This window comes from Hyaena hyaena, unplaced genomic scaffold (assembly GCF_003009895.1).
Source record: "Hyaena hyaena isolate Hyena2069 unplaced genomic scaffold, ASM300989v1 scaffold_177, whole genome shotgun sequence".
NCBI lineage: Eukaryota > Metazoa > Chordata > Mammalia > Carnivora > Hyaenidae > Hyaena > Hyaena hyaena.
In genome coordinates, this window is record NW_024080810.1 from 1931416 (window position 1) to 1950328 (window position 18913).

An 18913-nucleotide genomic window follows, 5' to 3' on the forward strand; every position below is an offset into this window, starting at 1 on the left:
GCAATTCAAGAATTCAAGTCCCACATCAGGTTCTGACAGCTCAGGGCCTGGAGCCTGTTTCAGATTCTGTGTGTGTGTCTCTCTCTCTGCTCCTCCCCTGCTCATACTCTGTCTCTCTCTCTCAAAAACAAATAAAACATTAAAAAAAAAAAAGAAAGAAAAGAAAAAAGAAGTTTTTCAGGGCAGCTGGGTGGCTCAGTCTGTTGAGTGTCCAACTTCGGCTCATGTCATAATCTCCTGAGTTCGAGCTCTGAGTCAGGATTTGCACTGACAGCATGGAGCCTGCTTGGGGTTCTGTGTCTCTCTCCCTCTCTCTCAAAATAAATAAACATTAAAAAAAAACACCTCTGTTCTCTGAAATCCTGAACAACTGTTCTATACCTTTGCCTCAGATCTCCTCAGATCTGGCCATCTCCTGTCCTCCTTCAAAAAATAGTGTTTCATATCTTACGGAAGAAATTTCTGTAAATTTCCTGTATAAATAAAGGATTTATTTATAATTTATGTTGAAGTCTGCTTTTATCCCCATCATAAGACAAACTCTTTTTCTTTTTTTTAATGTTTATTTATTTTTGAGACAGAGAGAGACAGATCATGAGTGGGGGAGGGGAGAAAGAGAAGGAGACACAGAATCTGAAGCAGGCTTCAGACTCTGAGCTGTCAGCACGGATGTCACTATTGTGACATCACAACATGAGCCAAAATCAAGAGTCAGACACTAAACTGACTGACCACCCAGGTGCCTCAAGAATGGATTCTTTTTAAAAGCAAGAGGTGGGACTAATGAGTCATGCTCTATAGTTCAACTGATACTAGAACTTATGAAATTTCATTGGTTTCACATTTTCAAAGGTAGGCAGATTTAATCCGGAAGCTTCAGTATAGAAGGTGGTTGTATAATTGGCTCATGGTTGGGGTTTGTTAGGGCTCTCAGACCAGTGAGCCACAGAGACTCTGAGAATAAAAGTAGTGTGGAGAGCTTCTCCCAGGACTGAAGGCAGAGCTGTGAGTAGAAGTAGTTCAAGCTACGATTCTGGAAACCAGTCTTACCAGGATACGATGGAGGGTAGGAGACTGATCACCTGGGTAAAGTGGAGGGATCAAGTGCCAAGAGACCCAAATGAAGCTAAAAGCAGGTGTAATGGGGTGAGCATAAAAGAAACCTAAAAGTCCAGGCAGCTTATTAGAAAGTAGGATAAAGATGAGGAAGGGTCAGGTAATGAAAAGATCTAAAGGGTGGCCACTGAAGAGGTGGTGAGTGGGGAGTAGAGGTGAAAGTCCTAGGGTTTGAGAAAGTCAAAGAAATGGGAGCCTAGTGGGTAGGAAGAATTTTCCAATTTGTGTCTTACAGTTACTTAAAAATACTGGCAGGAGTTGGGATGAAGCAGAAAATTCTCATGTAGGTGACAGTGTCCTCAATGAATATGGACAAGTGACATGGGCATACCTGCACTAGGTAACAGTTACAGTATTTATAGAGAGTGGATATTCACACAAAATGATTCTGACCTAGGAGAGATTTTGCAAGGCAGGAAAGAGTAATACACTAAAATGGAAAGTGAAGGGTAGGTTAGGTGGAAATAGTAATCCTCTTGGCCAATAAGTATGGTGGATATCCTACTGGTCAGTGAATATGGGAGAGGCTTCAGAACAATTATCCAGAACCAGCTGAGAAAAACTGATCATGGTGAGAGCCATGTTTCATTTAAGGCAAGACACAGAGGAAAGTTTTCAAGACATAGAGGAAAGATCTAGCCGTGTTTCCTTACAGCAGAAGAGGAGGTGAGAGTAGATGCCAGCAAGCTACATGAAGCAGGGGGCATGGAATAGTAAGCAGACCAATCTGCTACCAATTTAAACTCTATCTGCCTTGTGTCCCCCTTTAGGAGTGCCTGACTGGCTCAGTTGGTTGAGTGCCTGACTTCGGCTCAGGTCAATGATCTCACAGTTCATGAGCCTGAGCCCTGTGTAGGGCTCTGTGCTGAGAGCTCAGAGCCTGGAGCCTGCTTCAGATTTTGTCTCTCCCTCTTTCTCTGTCCCTCCCCCAAGCATGCTCTGTCTCTGTCAAAAATAAATAAATATTAAAAAGTTTTTTTTCTTGGGGCGCCTGGGTGGCTCAGTCGGCTAAGCATCTGACTTCGGCTCAGGTCATGATCTCACGGTTTGTGGGTTCAAGCCCTGCATCGGGCTCTGTGCTGACAGCTAGCTCAGAGCCTGGAGCCTGCTTCAGATTCTGTGTCTCCCTCTCTCTCTGACCTTCCACTGTTCACGCTGCCTCTCTCTCTCTCTCTCTCTCTCTCTCTCTCTCAGAAATAAATAAGACATTAAAAAAATTAAAAAAAAATTTTCTTAAGTTCTAGGGGAACCTGGGTGGCTCTGTCAGTTGAGTGTTGGACTCTCAATTTCAGCTCAGGTCATGATCTCAGGATCATGGGATGGAGCCCCAAGTAGGGCTTGGTGCTGGGGGTGGAGTTTGCCTAGGATTCTCTCTCTGCCCCACCAAAATAAAAAAATAAATGAATTAAAAATTGAAAAAAAAATAAGATTAAAAGAAGTAAATTTTTCTCAGCTCTGATAATCAGTCTTGTGCAGTTGCCAGGCAACAGATGAACTTCCCTTTATCACTTTAACACTGCACCATCTCCCCTCCTGGCAATCAGAAAATACATAGGGCTAAGTTATAGTGTAACCCAGCCGTGGAAGGACTTGGTCTGATAAGGGAAGATGTGACTTTACAGTAAAGCAGCTGTAAGGCCATTTAACGTGTATCAGCGGCAGCAAGGAGAGTACCTTTGGGACTGTACCCTGAGGATGTGAACAAGGGACAAATGGAAAATACATTTGGATAAGGGAGAGTTTATTGATTTGGGAGCACTTGCCAGGAAGAGAGGGATGACTGCCCTGGTGAAGACCCTGGGAAATATGACAATCATACTTCCATGATGGCTCTTAGAGGCTTGAAGAGAGTGGTAGCCCACGTTGAGAGTAGAAATAAAATTGTCATGGCAGATGCTGGAAGCAGGGAGCAAAATGCATAGAAAAGTGGCATCCTAGAGTGGTTATACCATGTAAAGCTAGAAGCTCCACCACATGACAAAGTGCTGATTCAGATGCTCCATTTATGAAAGGGACTAAGAATTCTCTGGTGAGAGGGGTACCATCATCACTGGTGGGCCCTCCTCACTCCAAACGATGATGAAAGATGCTGTTACTGAAATAGGTTCAAAAATAACAACAAAGATAACAGAATCCTGAAACAATAGAGAACAGGTAGCAACACGTAACCATCAGAAGGGTACAACCACTTACTGAGTGGCAAGATTGGAGTGGCAGCCAGAGGCCTTGACCTTCAGAGAGCTCTAAAGATGACTGATAGAACATGACACCCTAGGGGAAAAGACAGAAGGTAGCCAATAAAAGCATACTCAATGAAAACAAAAAATCAAGGATGGATTAACACAAGACTGAGAGCAGCGGCCTCAACATAAAGTTTCAGTTTCTTCCCCTGAAGAAACTTGAGCCAGTTTGTCACTTCAGAACCCAGTGGCTGAAGGAGAGGCAGGAAGGCCAAGAGGGAGGACCCTGCAACACCACAGTGAGAATATACGGTGATGCCTTTTCCTGCACCCATCCCCCCAGCAATTCTCCAAAGAGACCTGTGGCCATTCTCTTGGGAAACCATACACTGAAGAAAAGAGAATGCCCAGACGTTTTGAAGATTGTTGGACACAATTATTATTGATACCTAGAAACCCTGATTATTATTATGGGCCCCAATTAGGGTAGAGGTATACAGGAGCCAGATAATGAATGGAGTTTTGCCCAGATCCACTGAGCACATGGGCCAACGTGGCGGTCATCTCCCCAGTCCTAAATGTATAACTGAAAAGGACATACTCGGTAGTTAGTCTAACACCCACATCGGTTCTTGGCCTATGGGATGAGTTATGAAAGTGTGAAAGGCCACAGGGAGCTTCTGAAATTGCACAGCCAATATATTAAATAAAAACAACATAGGAGAAGGGTAGAGATTAATGCCACTTTTGGTTCCCATCATATCCATTTAATTTATCGTTCGTGTCCCTGCAAAGGCCCAACAGTTCCCGGAGAACAAATAGGAGGCTGCTGCAATCGAACCAAGTCATAACCCCAACTGGAGCCGCTGAGCCACACGTAGTATCTCTACAAGAGCAGAGGAACATGCCCTCAGGGGACTGGCTTGAGGTGACTGATATGATGAATGTGTTCTTTCCCAACCTTATCAGAAAGTAAGATTAGAAAGTGTTTGCACTCACTTAGAAAAAAATAATAGAAAATATTTATGATCTTCTCCCAAGACTATGTTGTCTCTTCTACCCTCTGTCATAATATAGTCCTAAGAGCCTTGAAATGTTTGGACATCTCACAAAACACAGTGCTGGTCTACTGCATTGATGACATTATGCTAATCAAGTTAGATTGATAAAAATTGGAAGCCTTGGTGAAACATGTTTACTCCAGAAAAATAAGAAGAAAAACCCTACAAATTGTTAGGGGTCCACCAAATCAGTAAAGAATTATGAGGTCCAGAGCATAATTTTTGTGTCCTATTTAAGAAATATTTGCTGTAGGGCGCTGGGGTGGCTCACTTTGTTAAATGTCTGTGTTCGGCTCACAGCTCATGAGTTCAAGTCCTGCGTTGGGCTCTATTCTAACAGCTCAGAGCCTGGAGCCTGCTTCTGACTCTGTGTCTCCCTCTCTCTCTCTGTGTTCCTCCTCTACTTGCTATCTCTTTCTCTCTCTCTAAAGTAAATAAAAAATTCAAAAAATTAAACAAGAAATATTTGCCTATTTCTTAGTCATGTTTTCTTATAATATATTTATTATCTTACTTTCATATTTAGACTTATGATCCATCTGGAATTGATTTTTTTGTATGTGGTAAGGCAAGTGGTAAGCATTCATTTCTTCTGTAGTATTAATAAATATCCCCAAGTTCTTTTATTGAACTCCTGCCTCCAAGAAAACAACTTTCTCCATTGCTCTATAGTATCACCTTTGAAAAGTCAAATTACCTTACATCTGTGCTTCTTTCTTAGGTCTCTCTCTCTTGACCATTTGCCTATTTTCTATCTTTGTGCCAATAGAATACTGATTTAATAACTATAAAACTTTTAATCGATCTTAGTATCTGGTAGGGAAAGTACTCCAGTTTTTTTCTTTTAATTACCTTGGATATTCTCTGCCTCTGAATTTCCATATATATTTTAGAATCTGCTTATCAATTTCCTTTCAAATAATCTTCTGGAACATTACCGAAGTTGTTTTGAATCTATACATAATTTTAGGAGAAATGACATCTTAATCCATATATATGGATATAGCTGTATTTATTTAGGATTTATTTCCATTTCTGTCAATTTTTTGCAGCCAGTAACGTTTTGAATCACATGTTTTTATAGATTTATTATTAGGTATTTGATGACTTTGGGTACTATTATGATTGTCTATTTTATGTGTCATTTTCTATTTATTTTCTGGAATACAAATAAATTTTGCATATGGTCATTGTATCCAGTGACTTTATTAAATTCACTTATTAATTTAAGTTGCTGATAGATTCTTTTAGATTTTGACTGTACACAGTCATATGTCTTATGAATGTAATTTCTTCCTTTATGATTTTTATGCCTTTTCTTTTTCTCCTTTATTGCATTGGCTAGGGTATCTAATACTATGTTGAAAATAAGTGGTAATAGCAAATATGTCCTTGTATCATTCCTTATGTCAGAGGGAAACATTCAACAATTTACCTTTTTCAATGTTTTTTTTTTTTTTTTAATTTATTTCTGAGAGAGAAAGAGAGACAGAATCCAACACAGGCTTCAGGCTCTGAGCTAGCTGTCAGCACAAAGCCAGATGCGGGGCTCGAACCCACAAACAGCGAGATCATGACCCGAGCTGAAGCTGGACGCTTAACCAACTGAGCCACCCAGGTGCCCCAATAATTTAAGTATAACGTAAGCTGTAATTTTTCATAGATGCCCTTTATCAGATCAAGGATGTTCCCTCTATTTCTATTTTTCTGAGAGTCTTTTATCATGAGCAGATGTTGGATTTTATCAAATTCTTTTTTCTGCAACTACCGAGATGATCATATGATTTTTCTTTTCTTCCCTGTTATTCTGATGAGTTACATTGGAGTTTCCATCCCGTCCCTCCCCCCCCAATCCCCACCCTTACTTTTCTGGAATAAGCCTCACTTAGTTATGATTATCCATTTTATATACCAGTTGATTAAATTTGTTGATTTTGTGTTTAGGATTTTTGCATATATGTTTATAATAAAGATTGATAAACCAGCTTCATAAAGTAACATTTTTTTCCTTCTCATTACAAATGCTTTAGAAAACCAGAAATTATATGATGCGAAGGGTGCTTTAGGGGGTTTATTTTGTAATGTACAGGATGTAGAACGGATTCGTGTAGGAAAGGGGTGGTGAAGGATTAGTGGGCTACTGGAGTGTTAAGAGAAGAGCTTGGACTAGTTTGGCTCAAGTGGAAATGAAAAGGAAGCATAGACTGAGTGGTTAGCTCCTGATTAGTTAGAAGGGTAACACTGTGAAATAGACAAGTTAGGAGAAGCTGATTAAGGCTTGGAGAAGAGCAAAAATAATGAGTTGAGCTGAAGTAAAATCTTTATCTTCATCATAATTATCACCATCATTTGAATCCATACAAAGGAATGACTGCAATTTAAGAAATTGCAAATGCAATCATCGCATTTGCATGAAAGAAATCATCGCAAATGCATGAAATTACATGATTGGTTAGTATGTGAATGTTGCTTTGTAGCTAATTTTTAAAATTTCCATTCATAATCACAAAAGGTTAGATAATCTTATTTTCGTTGAACACTTTACAATGGGGTCCGAGCTTCGCAACCTAATACAGCACATTTCAATACACATTGAGCTGTTCCTTCCTTAGCCACCAGGTGGCGACTAGCAGCCTACGTCGCACTCCTGCTTCTCCCTCCTCTTCCTAGGCTGCCCAGCTCCCGGGAGCGCGCACGCCCGAGAGTCCACGCCGGTGGCGGGAGCTGTGGCCGCGCACGTCGGTCAGCTGCTGTAACGCTTCCGCACGTGGTACCCCATCCAGAGGACCCGGACCCATGTGGAAGCTGCTCCCGGTTGCGGGCCAGGCCCGAGGTAAGGGCGAAGGGAGATTCCCCCGGGACTCTTTTCCCCGGGAGCAGTTGCCGTGGGGAGAGGGGCGCCGAGGAGTGGGGCTTCCGGTCCTTCTTGTCCCTCTCCCCGCCTTCCGGCGCCGCCTTCGTCTCCGCCCCGGGAGGCTGCGGAAGCGGGGTGCGGGGACCGCGCGTACGGGGTGAGGGACCGCGGTGTCTTCCTGGGCGGCGCGGTGCTTTTGAACGCGGTTTTGCCGGGCGGTGCAGCGGCGTGGGGCTCGGGGCCTGTCCGCGGCGGCGGCGGCGTCCCGGCCCCGCCTTCCGCCTGGTGCTGGGGGCTTGGGACCAGCTCTGACCCGGCTTGCAGGCCCTGCGGAATTGCATCTTGGCTGCCCCTTGTGTCCTTCAGGCTTTTAAGCTTTGGGCGAAACACCAGAATAAGTTATCACAGGCCAGACCGCACGACGGCAACAGATGACTTTGTCTTCAGCACATTGTTTAATTTTGTGAAAAACCGGACATGACTTGGATACGTGGCAACCACAGGAATGCATAATTTCAGTTTTGTTTTTAGAGCCTTTTTTTCCTCATCAGAACTGAAAAAGTAGATTTTTTTTTTCCTGCTCTGTATTTTCAGCAGTGGCAGGTGGTTATTAGCTCCCGTTAATTGGTTACCTAGTGCGTCCGAGACCTTGTTAAGCAGATGTAGCCTGTGACCAGGCGTTTACATTATGATCCTCGAAAGATCTACCTCGAAGCGCAGTTTACTAACAGTGTAGAAAGATTAGGCCAAACGAATGATTAGGAAAACGAGTACTATCGAGACTAAAGCTCAGGGCCTCACTGTGAACTTGGAGCAGTGCTGAGGTGGAACGTAAGCTGTTGGGGGTCAAGTGCGAGTCAGTTGCTTTCCAGGAGCAGCTGTGGCCTGTGGCTGGCTCTCAGTTCCCCTAGCCAGATAGGAAGCAGTAGAAAAATGCCTCTAGCAGCAGGGGCCAGCATTCTTAACGTTTAGGGCGTTGTGAACCCTTTTCAGAATCTAATGGACACTGCGGGCCCATTCCTCTAGAAGAAAAAGTGAGTAAACCAAGGCACAGATTTTTTCCTTGAAAGAGCCCCACTCTTAAGCTAAGAGTTTCTGATGATCAAAATATGATCCAAACATGGATTCCTTGGTTCCTTTCTACTGGTGAGTTTATCCGCTTTAATTTCCCTACCACTCTGGTGATGGACTCCTGGGCTCCCATACTAAACTATACTACGCTCCAATAAGTATGCTGTTAAACCAACAATTTGTGATTTCAACATTAAAAAAAAAAAAAAACTAATAACATTTTCTCACTTGTTTGAAATGCTACCTTTAACATAAAAGCAAAATTCCTCAAAATATACACTTAAATCAGGCCTGAACTTTTGCATTGATCCATGTTGTTTACTCCTGATATCACACGTTTTAATTACTTTAGCTTTATGACATAGTTTACCATCTGGTAGGGGAAGTTCCTATAATATTCAGATTTTTCTTTACAATTTTTTGCATTAATTTCCCAGTGGATTTTTTAATCTATCAGGTTCCAGACATAGTATTGTGATTTTTATTTGGTAATGCATGATATATATGTTTATTTGAGCAAGCACTGACACTTTTCAATATTTTCTCTTTAGAAAATGCTCGAGTTTTCCATTTATTTATATAATCTTTTGGATCCTTCAGTGAGACTTTACTAGAAAAAAATAAATAAGTTTGATTTATATCAAGTTGATTATTAACATTTAAATAGCAGAATAAAAATATTTAAGTATTTTCGTACCTATATATGTGTATATTTATGTGTCTATATGTTTATTTTTTTTTTAATTCTTAGAACCATTCCGACTTTTGACCAATGTTGAGTATGTTGTTGGAAGGAAAAACTGTGGCATTCTAATTGAAGGTGATCAGTCGATCAGTCGAAATCATGCTGTGTTAACTGCTAACTTTTCTGTAACCATCCCGGTATGTTACTAATTTTATTTTACTAGCTGATAGGAAGGGGGTTGAAATTATAGGATTACTTTGGTGTCTATATAAGAGAGATTGTAGGATTTTTAATTAAATAAAGGTGTTCTTTAAATGTTAAATACTTAACATTTTGGTAGTCGTACCACTGATACTTATTTAGTTTGGTATTTGAAGTTTCTGTTCCCATGTTTTACTCTCTTGTAGTAATTTAGAAACTCAGAGAAAGTAGAACACATTTACACTTACGTAATGCGCATTAAGTACTTACTGTGTGTTTCACTGTGCCAAGCCTGACAGTAGAGCAGTGACCAGACTGTCACCCTCCTTTATTTAAAGAGTTTGTAAGCTGACAGGCATTTACTTTATAATGTAGGTTTCCACAGTGGGAATTGGTTTGTTTTATTAGGAAAAACAGCTGTTGCTTATGTCCCATAGCTCCTTTGAATGGCTTTCCGTTTGTTTTGGTTTATTAGTTATTTTAATTATAACAGTAGGTACTAAAATTATTATGTATATATGTTAACGACAGTGCTCATGATAATGCTGGTGATGATAAGAAAGAAAAACCATTATTTTGAGTAAAGACTATATGTGAAATGTTGGATCTGTTCAGTAACATTTATGCTTTGTGTCTGTATTCTTTTAAATATAGAAGAAGATTATTGTTAAAATTCCTAAAGGAAAAATAAAATTGTTACTGCAGGTCAGACACTCTAGCCTTTTCTCATTGGACCATTTTTTACTATGTTATTTTGATAATGTAAAAAAAAAAAAAAAAAACCCTTAGGAAGGAAGCTGTCATGCACGAAACAGACTATACGAAAATAAGGATTTGTCAAATGTGTGAAATTGAGGGGTCAGAAAAATCTCCACTGACTTCAGAAAATAAAATGCATGTTCAAAGAGGGGTGATCATGGAATTAAGACATTTGCCATTAATTTCTAGCTGAGTGATGATTCTATGCAGGTAACCAAAACAATAACTATTGCTTAATGTGTTGAGAAGTTAGACATCTATCAATTGCCTATTCAAAAAGTTACCAGCGTTTTATTTTGAAACCTTTTCCCCTAGGAATTGAGTAGTAAAAGTCTTTAAATTAGGTATTGATTTTTCCTCCCCAGAGTCAAACAGATGAAATTCCTATATTGACAATAAAAGATAATTCTAAGTATGGTACCTTTGTTAATGAGGAAAAAATGCAGACTGGGTTTTCCCAAGCTTTGAAGACAGGGGACAGAGTTACTTTTGGAGTGTTTGAAAGTAAATTCAGGTAAGAATTTTTTAAGTTGATACTAAAAATGGATGGCTTTGTTTTTCAGTAGTCAAATTTTAAAGGATATGGTATTTATAGATAATGAAGACCATCTTATTTAGTTCCTTCTTAGCACGTTAGTAAACTTTGCATCCTGTGTGGTTAGTGCTCTGCCCATCATAGCTAGTGCCAAGGGTGAATAAGAGTTTGAATGGTCTCTGAGGACCTTGATGGGAGCTACGTTTGTCTGATTCCATATAGATAAAAGTATAACATTAATTTTGATCATTATTTTTTTTAAGTGCAACTTAAGACTTAGGAAGTGATAATTTTATAAATTAGAAAGTTTAATAACACTTAAAAGTTAAGATAACAGCATGTGACATGAGCTTTAAGTACTAGAAGTTGCCATCTCTGGAGCTATGGTAACACAACTTTACCTACCTTATTCTCATTTACAGAGTAGAATATGAGCCTTTGGTTGCATGCTCTTCTTGTTTAGATGCTTCTGGGAAAACTGCTTTAAATCAAGCTATATTGCAACTTGGAGGACTTACTGTAAATAATTGGACAGAAGAATGTACTCATCTTGTCATGATATCAGTCAAAGTTACCATTAAAGTAGGTTGAATGCCTTGATATTATGTTAAAATAAGTTCTGTGAATTTAAGCTTACTTCCCCACTATACATAAGCCATTTACTTTAAAACTATCAGAACTGTTAGTTGTGGATTTATATATGTTAATGCATGCCTTTGTGTACCATTTAGGCTAGAATGACTTTTCAGATAACTTGTTTATTATTTGAGACAAGCAACAGCACATAAAATTATATTTCAGGTTTTGATTTGGCATTTTGAAAATGATTTCTGGTATACTTTCACCAATAAGTTTATTACAGTGCATAGTTGGTATCTTTAGTCTAAAGCAAAGTGCTGGAAGTCAACTGCCAGTCTCCAAAGTTAGCATCTCTAGTCTCTTCTATCAAATTGTCTTCCTCCAGCTCATCTCATGGTCTCATGCTCTCTTACTTAGTTTCTGTTTGGTATTTAATGCCCTAATCACAGAACTTTTAAGTTCGTACTGCTTAATATTGTCTTTATTTATCTTAACAATCTAGAGATATGTTCGTAGATATACACTATTAGAAGGTACTGACTCTTCATTAAAGCAGTGATATATTTTGGTGTGTTTTCACATTTTGCATCTTCATCAGATTCGGTTGTATCCAAAGCTAATTGAAGAATGACATTGGGAGTTGATTTGTCTCCTTTTAAACAGGTTGACTATAGATAATGTGAGGTTGCTTTAGGTTAGTATCTGTAGTGAAAAACAACACATATTTAGATTCTTTTATTAGATGATACAAATATCCATTAATATCTAATATAATTAGAATGTATATATTTTAGCTAAACAGATATCATAGAGAAAGGCTTGCTGTTCAGATTGAACCTCAAGTTAAACTTGTATGTTGGTGGGGTTATCTCTGATCAAGGATCATTCTATCTTTGCAGGTTAATGAAATCAATTTATAAATTCAGAGTGATGAACCTCCTGAGTACTACTTTCTGCTAATAAATCAGAATGTCCATTTATTAGCTTATAGTAGGGATGCACCTTTTTAGTGACTACATATTTATGTGTGACTCCCCTTAAGGATAATAAGGGGACACAGTCTTGAAGATATTAAGGTACCTGAGAAGTGAAATTTAGGTAATCATGCACTCTCTTGGTGGTTATGAAATAAGAGTAAAGGCAGTTGGAATTCCTTGAGAGGTATTGTGCTGAGTCTGTGACAGACCTGGAACTAGCATTCATTCATCAGAGTCCACACTATTCCAGTGACTGGGGTACTAATTGCAGCGGATATTAGAGAGTCTCTGGATACACACCAGCAATGACTTGTTTTAGCAGTCCTTTTCAGTACTTTTCATCAGTCATGTGCCAAAAAAGAAAACCTAGTTATTGTATTATTTTTGGGTAAATTATCCAAAAGTACAGGTTGCCTTATGTTTTTATAATCATTAAATGTCAGAACTCAAAGAAAACTTAAGAAATTTTTATTTTCTGAAGAAGAAACTAAGGCTTGACCAGTTAAAGCCCTTACCCAGGATCACATGTATTGGCGCTTACTCGGTCCAGTGTTGAATTGCACATGGCTGCTTCCTGCCAGAATTCAGTTATTTCACTCATATTTCACGTTAGTGTGCTCAGAGTTCATTCTTGAGAGGCACCCTAAGTTGCTTCCTCATATTTAAGTACTACCTCGTGTTGTTAGAAACATAGTTAGAAATTCTTCAGTTGGATTATTTCCTAAAATTACGGTGAATCTTTATATTCAGTGGTGGTGCTTTCTAATCTTTTTCAGATTTTATGGTATATTTGATGTTGATAGTTTAGTTCACTTGCTGGTTGAGGTTTCTCTACCCCCACTCTCCCTGATCTCTGTATATTTATTTTGAGCTTTTACCCCAGCTGAAACTGTTGCTTTTTTTTACTTTCTCAAAAATACTTGATTCTACAGTTATAATCTGTTCTCAAAAGGTATTAGGCAGAAAAGATCTTAAAACTCATGTTTATCTCTTAATAAGTCTTCTCGGGTAGTTGTTAGACTTACTGAATTCTATGATCTACTTTTTTACATTTAATGTCTTTTACATTGGAATACATTTTAAAATTGATTTATATTTTATGTTGTTCAACCCTTCCCAAAACAGTTTTTTTTTTTTTTTTTTTAAATGTTCATTTATTTTTTGAGAGGGAGAGGGAGCGCGAGCAGGGGAGGGGCAGAGAGAGAGGGAGACACACAATCCGGAGCAGGCTCCTGGCTCTGAGCTGTCAGCACAGAGACTGCTGCAGGGCTCGAACTCAACTGCAAGATCATGACCTGAGCCAAAGTTGGACACTTAACCAACTGAGCCACCCAGGCGCTCCCTCCCCAAAACAGTTTTTAAATTAATATTGTAATTGATGATTTCTTAAAACCAAATCATTCTATACAGATTTGTACTAAAACTAAGTTAGTGGCCAAATATTGACTTGAATTTTGTATATTGTGGCTCTTTTATAAATTTAGAGAGAGATGAAAGGAAAAACATAATAGAACAGCCTCTTTGTAGTTTCTTAAAAAAAAAAAAAAACAACTAGCACATGAGTATATGTATTCACATGTTTTCTTCTTTTCAGACAATATGTGCCCTCATTTGTGGACGTCCAATTGTAAAACCAGAATATTTTACTGAATTTCTTAAAGCAGTTGAGTCCAATAAACAGCCTCCACAAATTGAAAGGTATATCCTATATATATATATTTTTAACTTACACTGGTTTATGATATGATATGATATGATATGATAAAGGATGCTAACCAACAGCCAAATGAAGACATGCACAGGGCAAGGTATGGGGAAAGGGCAAGCAGCTTGCACGCCCTCTGCAGACACACTACCCTCCCTGTACATTCGTATGTTCACCTACGTGGAAACTCCTACATTGTGCATTGAAAATCTAATATGACATACAGAATCTGATAGTGCTGATTTTATGTAGGCTTAACATAAAATATAAAACATAAAACCTCTTTAAGACTGTTTTAGGATGTAGTGTTCAGTTTTACAAAGTTTTTTTTGTTAGTATATAAAGAAGAGTTTGTTGTTCCCGATCTCAGTGAATGAAACAAATGTTACATATATGCCAATATTTAAACCAAAAAGTTGAAGGACAGCAAATGGCACAGAGGTACAGTCAGAGGCCCGTATTCCAATGCCTGGCGTCATGCAAGCAGGACCCCCTGAATTGTGTGGGGCAGCAACGTCATTGTGTAGAGTCACGTAGTCCTGGGCTAGAATATTAATTGCACTGTGGCCTTGGGAATGGAGCTTATTTCTTCTGAGCATCAGTTACCTCCTTTGAAAAATGAGATGAATTCTTGTCCTGTAATTAAGTATTTAGTAGTGGTGTTTTTTTAAGTAACAGTATACACAGTCTGAGTATGCCCTGGCACCATAATAGGTGCTTGTTAAAAGAAATGTTCCTAATTGCAATCATGTCTGGTATGACCCATAGTAGCTTTATTACGATGATGATTTGAGATAACTGCTAAATTTGTGAACCACCAGATTAAAGGATCTATCTACTGGATATATTGTATTTCTGATGCTTTGAAGTAATATAAAGCTATGGTTGAGGAGGAAGATGTTTAGATTTTTATTTTCAGATTTCATGGTTGAATTGCTGGTGACTATTAAAATGGTGAGTGTTTTTAGTCAACTTAGCATAAGAACATGCTTGGTTAAATTTTTTTTTTTAATGTTTTTATTTATTTCTGAGAGAGAGAGACAGCGTGAGCAGGGAGGGTCAGAAAGAGAGAGGGAGACACAGAATCTGAAGCAGGCTCCAGGCTCTGAGCTGTCAGCACAGAGCCTGATGCGGGACTCAAACCCACAAACCGTGAGATCATGACCTGAGCCAAAATTGTATGCTTAACTGACTGAGCCACCCAGGTGCCCCAGAACATGTTTGGTTAAAATATATGTCGAATGATTATAACTTTTATGCCATAGTAGGTATACTTTATAAGTTCATCTGAATCTCTATAGGGTAACTTTGAATATTTGAAGCTTTAAAAATCTAAAATGTTATGTACGTTAAGAATTATATTAGTTGTAAAATATCGTTAGCTGTCATAAACTGTTTTGCCCAGTGCAGGTTTTGTGTGTGTGTGTGTGTGTGTGTGTGTGTGTGTGTGTGTGTGTGTGTCTCTGTGCGCGCGCGCATCTGTTTTAGGTACAATTTATACATAATAATGTGTGTGTGCTTTTTTTATGTATCTGCTTTTATTTATTTAAAATTTTTTTTAATGTTTTATTTATTTCTGAGAGAGACAGCATGAATAGGGGAGGGCCAGAGAGAGAAAGGGAGACACAGAATCCGAAACAGGATCCAGCTCTGAGCTAGCTGTCAGCACAGAGCCTGACGCGAGGCTTGATCCCGCAAACCGCGAAATCATGACCTGAGCCGAAGTCGGTTGCTTAACCAACTGAGCCACCCAGGTGCCCCTTTGTTATGTATCTGCTTTTAAAAGTAACTGAAAGATATTTCTCCTTGTTTTTATTTTTCACATGGGAGGTTTCTTTTATATTGAGGTTAACTCATAATGTATATTTTTGGACTCTACAAAGAGGTCCTCAGATATTAAAATAGTGTTTCTAAAACCTTTTTTGAATCCTAGGCTCCTGTGAGAGCAGGAAAACACAGTCTTTACTCTAAAAATTTCACTTACGGACTACCAACTTGCATAGTATCTCAACAGAATTACATTTTCCTCTGAAGCCTCTTCATGATCCTTCCTGTGGAAGCCAATAAATCCTATAAATAATGACCTTTGCTACAGATAATAAATGATTGTTAATTCTGCATTACTTGGGAGTAGAGGTGTCTGATAGGTTTCTACTGCTGATAATATATGATTTATGGTCTTGAGGTTTTTAGATTTAGTTGTTGATTTCTACTTACTGTTCAGACTCACTCAAGTATATTTAACCTGGATCTGTTTTTGAATGTAGGTTCCTCATAATTTTTTGCTGGCTTCAATTTATGACTGTATTAACTTAGATGACTATAATCTAACAGCTATAAGGTTATTCAGTAACTTCTAATTCATTGTTAAGCATGAAAAGCATTTATATTAGCCATGTTTGATATTGGCAACTGATGATCAAATTTCAATACTATTTTACAATGTGTAGTTTTTTGCCCTACTAGATTTGAGTACCTATTGGGATCCATTTTGATACCCATGTTGAAGTCTTATTTGACTACTCAACTGTCAAATAGAAAAAGGATTAAATTTAAATATTAAATAGGATGGGTTACAAAAGGTTTATGAAACTGTGGTGGCTCTTTAATAAAATGTAACTACCTCTTTTTTTAGTTCTGAAAAAGCATTATCACTGGATTTAAAATAAGAGATATTTTGGGGGTGTCTGGGTGGCTTGTCTTGTTAAGCATCTAACTTTTGGTTTTGGCTCAGGTCATGATTTCGTAGTTTGTGAGTTTGAGCCCTGCATTGCGCTCTGCACTGACAGCACAGAGCTTGCTTTGGTATTCTCTTTCTCTTCCTCTCTTTGCCCCTCCACCACTTGTTCCCTCCCTCCCTCCTCCTCCTCCTCCTCTCTCTGTCTCAAAATAAATAAATAAACTTTGAAAAAAAAATAGAATAAGAGGTATATTTTTAACCTAACAAAAAGTACAATTCTGTTTAGTGCGGTTATATCTTCATCTTTGCTCTGTTACCAAGAGACAGGGTAAGACAGAATTTAACCTTCATGTGCCTGACATGTTTTGTGAGATCTCATTTGCCTATATTGTCATCAAAATACTAATGTTGATGAAGTCACTTTTAGAAGACTCCATCTAAAAGTATTGAATTTTGATAATTTATACTTTATTAAAGGAAGTTCATTAAAATAATTGTGTATTTTCTGAGTGTAAAGAGATATCCCTTAGAAAAGAGGAGTTACCTTTTATTTGAAATTTTAGTCTTATATTGTGCACTGCTCTTTCAGTTACTGTAGTTCAAATAACAAGCATTCTCTTTGGGAAAACACCGTTGGGAGAAAATTAGTATATGCATTTATACGCAAGTTGCTGAATGTGCTGAGATAACAAGGCCTGACCACCCTATATACCCGGGTCATTTCTCCTGGTTTGCAGTGAGAAGCCTTGAGGAAGAGGTAATGTCCCTCCAGGCACAAAGAACAGGCCTCCTAATAGCTTGCTATGAAACTCAGTGGATTCTTAAGTTCAGTGTTTCTCTCTCCTGTAACACTACCTACTGTTTGTGCCTTTTATACCATGCCCACGGGACTGGTCAGGGAGGAGATCTGCCACAAGTTCGGTGAGGCTTGCCGCTCACTTTGTCTCTGACCCAGGAGTCTTGTGTCTTCTGCCCACATCCAAGAAACAGGAACAGGCTCTTGGCTTGTAATCAGATATGAGACCCAAGAAACACATTAGTCTGAAACAATCTTAGCTTAAGAAGTTTATGGAGTTGACTGTATGTAATCAATCAAAATTCAAGGCAAAGAAATTTAACATATAGCAGAAATTTTTTACTGGCAATATAACCTCACATTTACAAGGTGTGGATGTCAGTGTAATTCAGGCCTTTTAAAGATCACCAAAAGAAAGCAGTATAGTAAGTTCTTATACAAATCATAAACATGCCCACAGGACTAATGAGATAGCAAGCTATCCAGATGTTGGGCAAATGAACATTGTGGCTTGAAATACAGTTTCTTTGGCCGGAATTCTATGTGAATTGAGAAAAATTATGTATTTGGATAATCTTGAGACAAATGAAGATGATGTGCTTTGAATTAGATGAAATTTATTGAAGTAAATGTAAAGAATTTAAAAAGAAAAAAATGTGCATAGGAAAAGTCAGTATTTCTGATTAATACTTTATAGAATTTGTGAATTATATGTAATAGTTACTATATAATAAAACATAATCATTTGTAGCTTTTGAAGTTTCTATATAAGTGAGCCAAAAATTGTTTTAATTTTTTCATTATAGAAAATGGGAGATTGCATTTGTGGTAGCCTAGTAGTCAGGCAGTGTGCTTCTAACCTTGGTCTTTGCCAAGTTAATTAGTTCTTACTAACTGTCAAACCACTGTAACCTCAGAAATGCTTTAAAACTTCTAGAATGTATTGCTTCACAAATACTGATGTTTAGTGATGTTTTCTCACATTTATTGTTAGTTTCCTTTCTTGTTCTCATCCTTACGTTATTAAGAGAAAAAGACTTGTCTGAGTGTATAAAGTTCAGAACATAGTGTATTATTTATCACTGTGTTATCAATTATTTATACATATATACATATATATCGTATGCATACACATATATGTATATATATGACTCCAACATTTGGTTAGATTCTTCACAATACAGTAATGTATTTTTTTTTAAGATCAGACTTAGTGGCTCAAATTTACCAGTGTTTTTAAAAGAAAACCAAAATACATTTTTTTCAGTACCAGAATGTTATTTTATTATTTTTTTAATGTTTATTTTTGAGAGCAAGAGAGAGTGCAGTTGAGGGAGGGGCAGAGAGGGAAGGACACAGAATCCAAAGCAGGCTCCTTGCTGTCAGCACAGAGCCCGACATAGGGCTTGAACCCACAAACCATGAGCCCATGAGCTGAGCCACCATAAGATACTCAACCGACCGAGTCACCCAGGTACCCCGTCAGTCCCAGAATCTTAATGGTCAAGTCTATATATTGAGGGATGTTTATACTTTTAATTTATTAGATGAAGTTTTAATTTAGATCTTGCACTATCAGTTTATTTATTAACAGATATTCCTGAATGCCTACCACAAATTAAGCAAGATAGACCTGAGGATATAGTGATGAGCCAAAAAGCATTACAGTTTCTGCCTTCATGGCACTTGGTAGAAGAGCCAGACGTTGAAAAAA

At 38.2% G+C, this 18913-nt stretch overlaps 1 protein-coding gene across 5 annotated transcripts in view; it reads left to right on the top strand.

Annotated features, from left to right (window-relative positions):
* The first annotated feature begins 7064 nt into the window (after positions 1-7064).
* NBN (nibrin) overlaps positions 7065-18913 on the top strand; it is a 50501-nt gene continuing 38652 nt past the window's right edge. Inside the window, exons 1-5 of one of the 5 annotated variants that reach the window (XM_039240573.1) lie at positions 7065-7190; positions 9034-9164; positions 10293-10441; positions 10885-11044; positions 13613-13716. In XM_039240573.1, coding sequence (XP_039096504.1) covers positions 7154-7190; positions 9034-9164; positions 10293-10441; positions 10885-11044; positions 13613-13716 — 581 coding nt within the window. In that variant the 5' untranslated portion in view covers positions 7065-7153. Of the gene's footprint in view, positions 7191-7300; positions 7369-8271; positions 8358-9033; positions 9165-10292; positions 10442-10884; positions 11045-13612; positions 13717-18913 lie in introns of those variants that run through there. The other 4 variants (XM_039240570.1, XM_039240574.1, XM_039240571.1 and 1 more) reach the window with 4 other exon arrangements.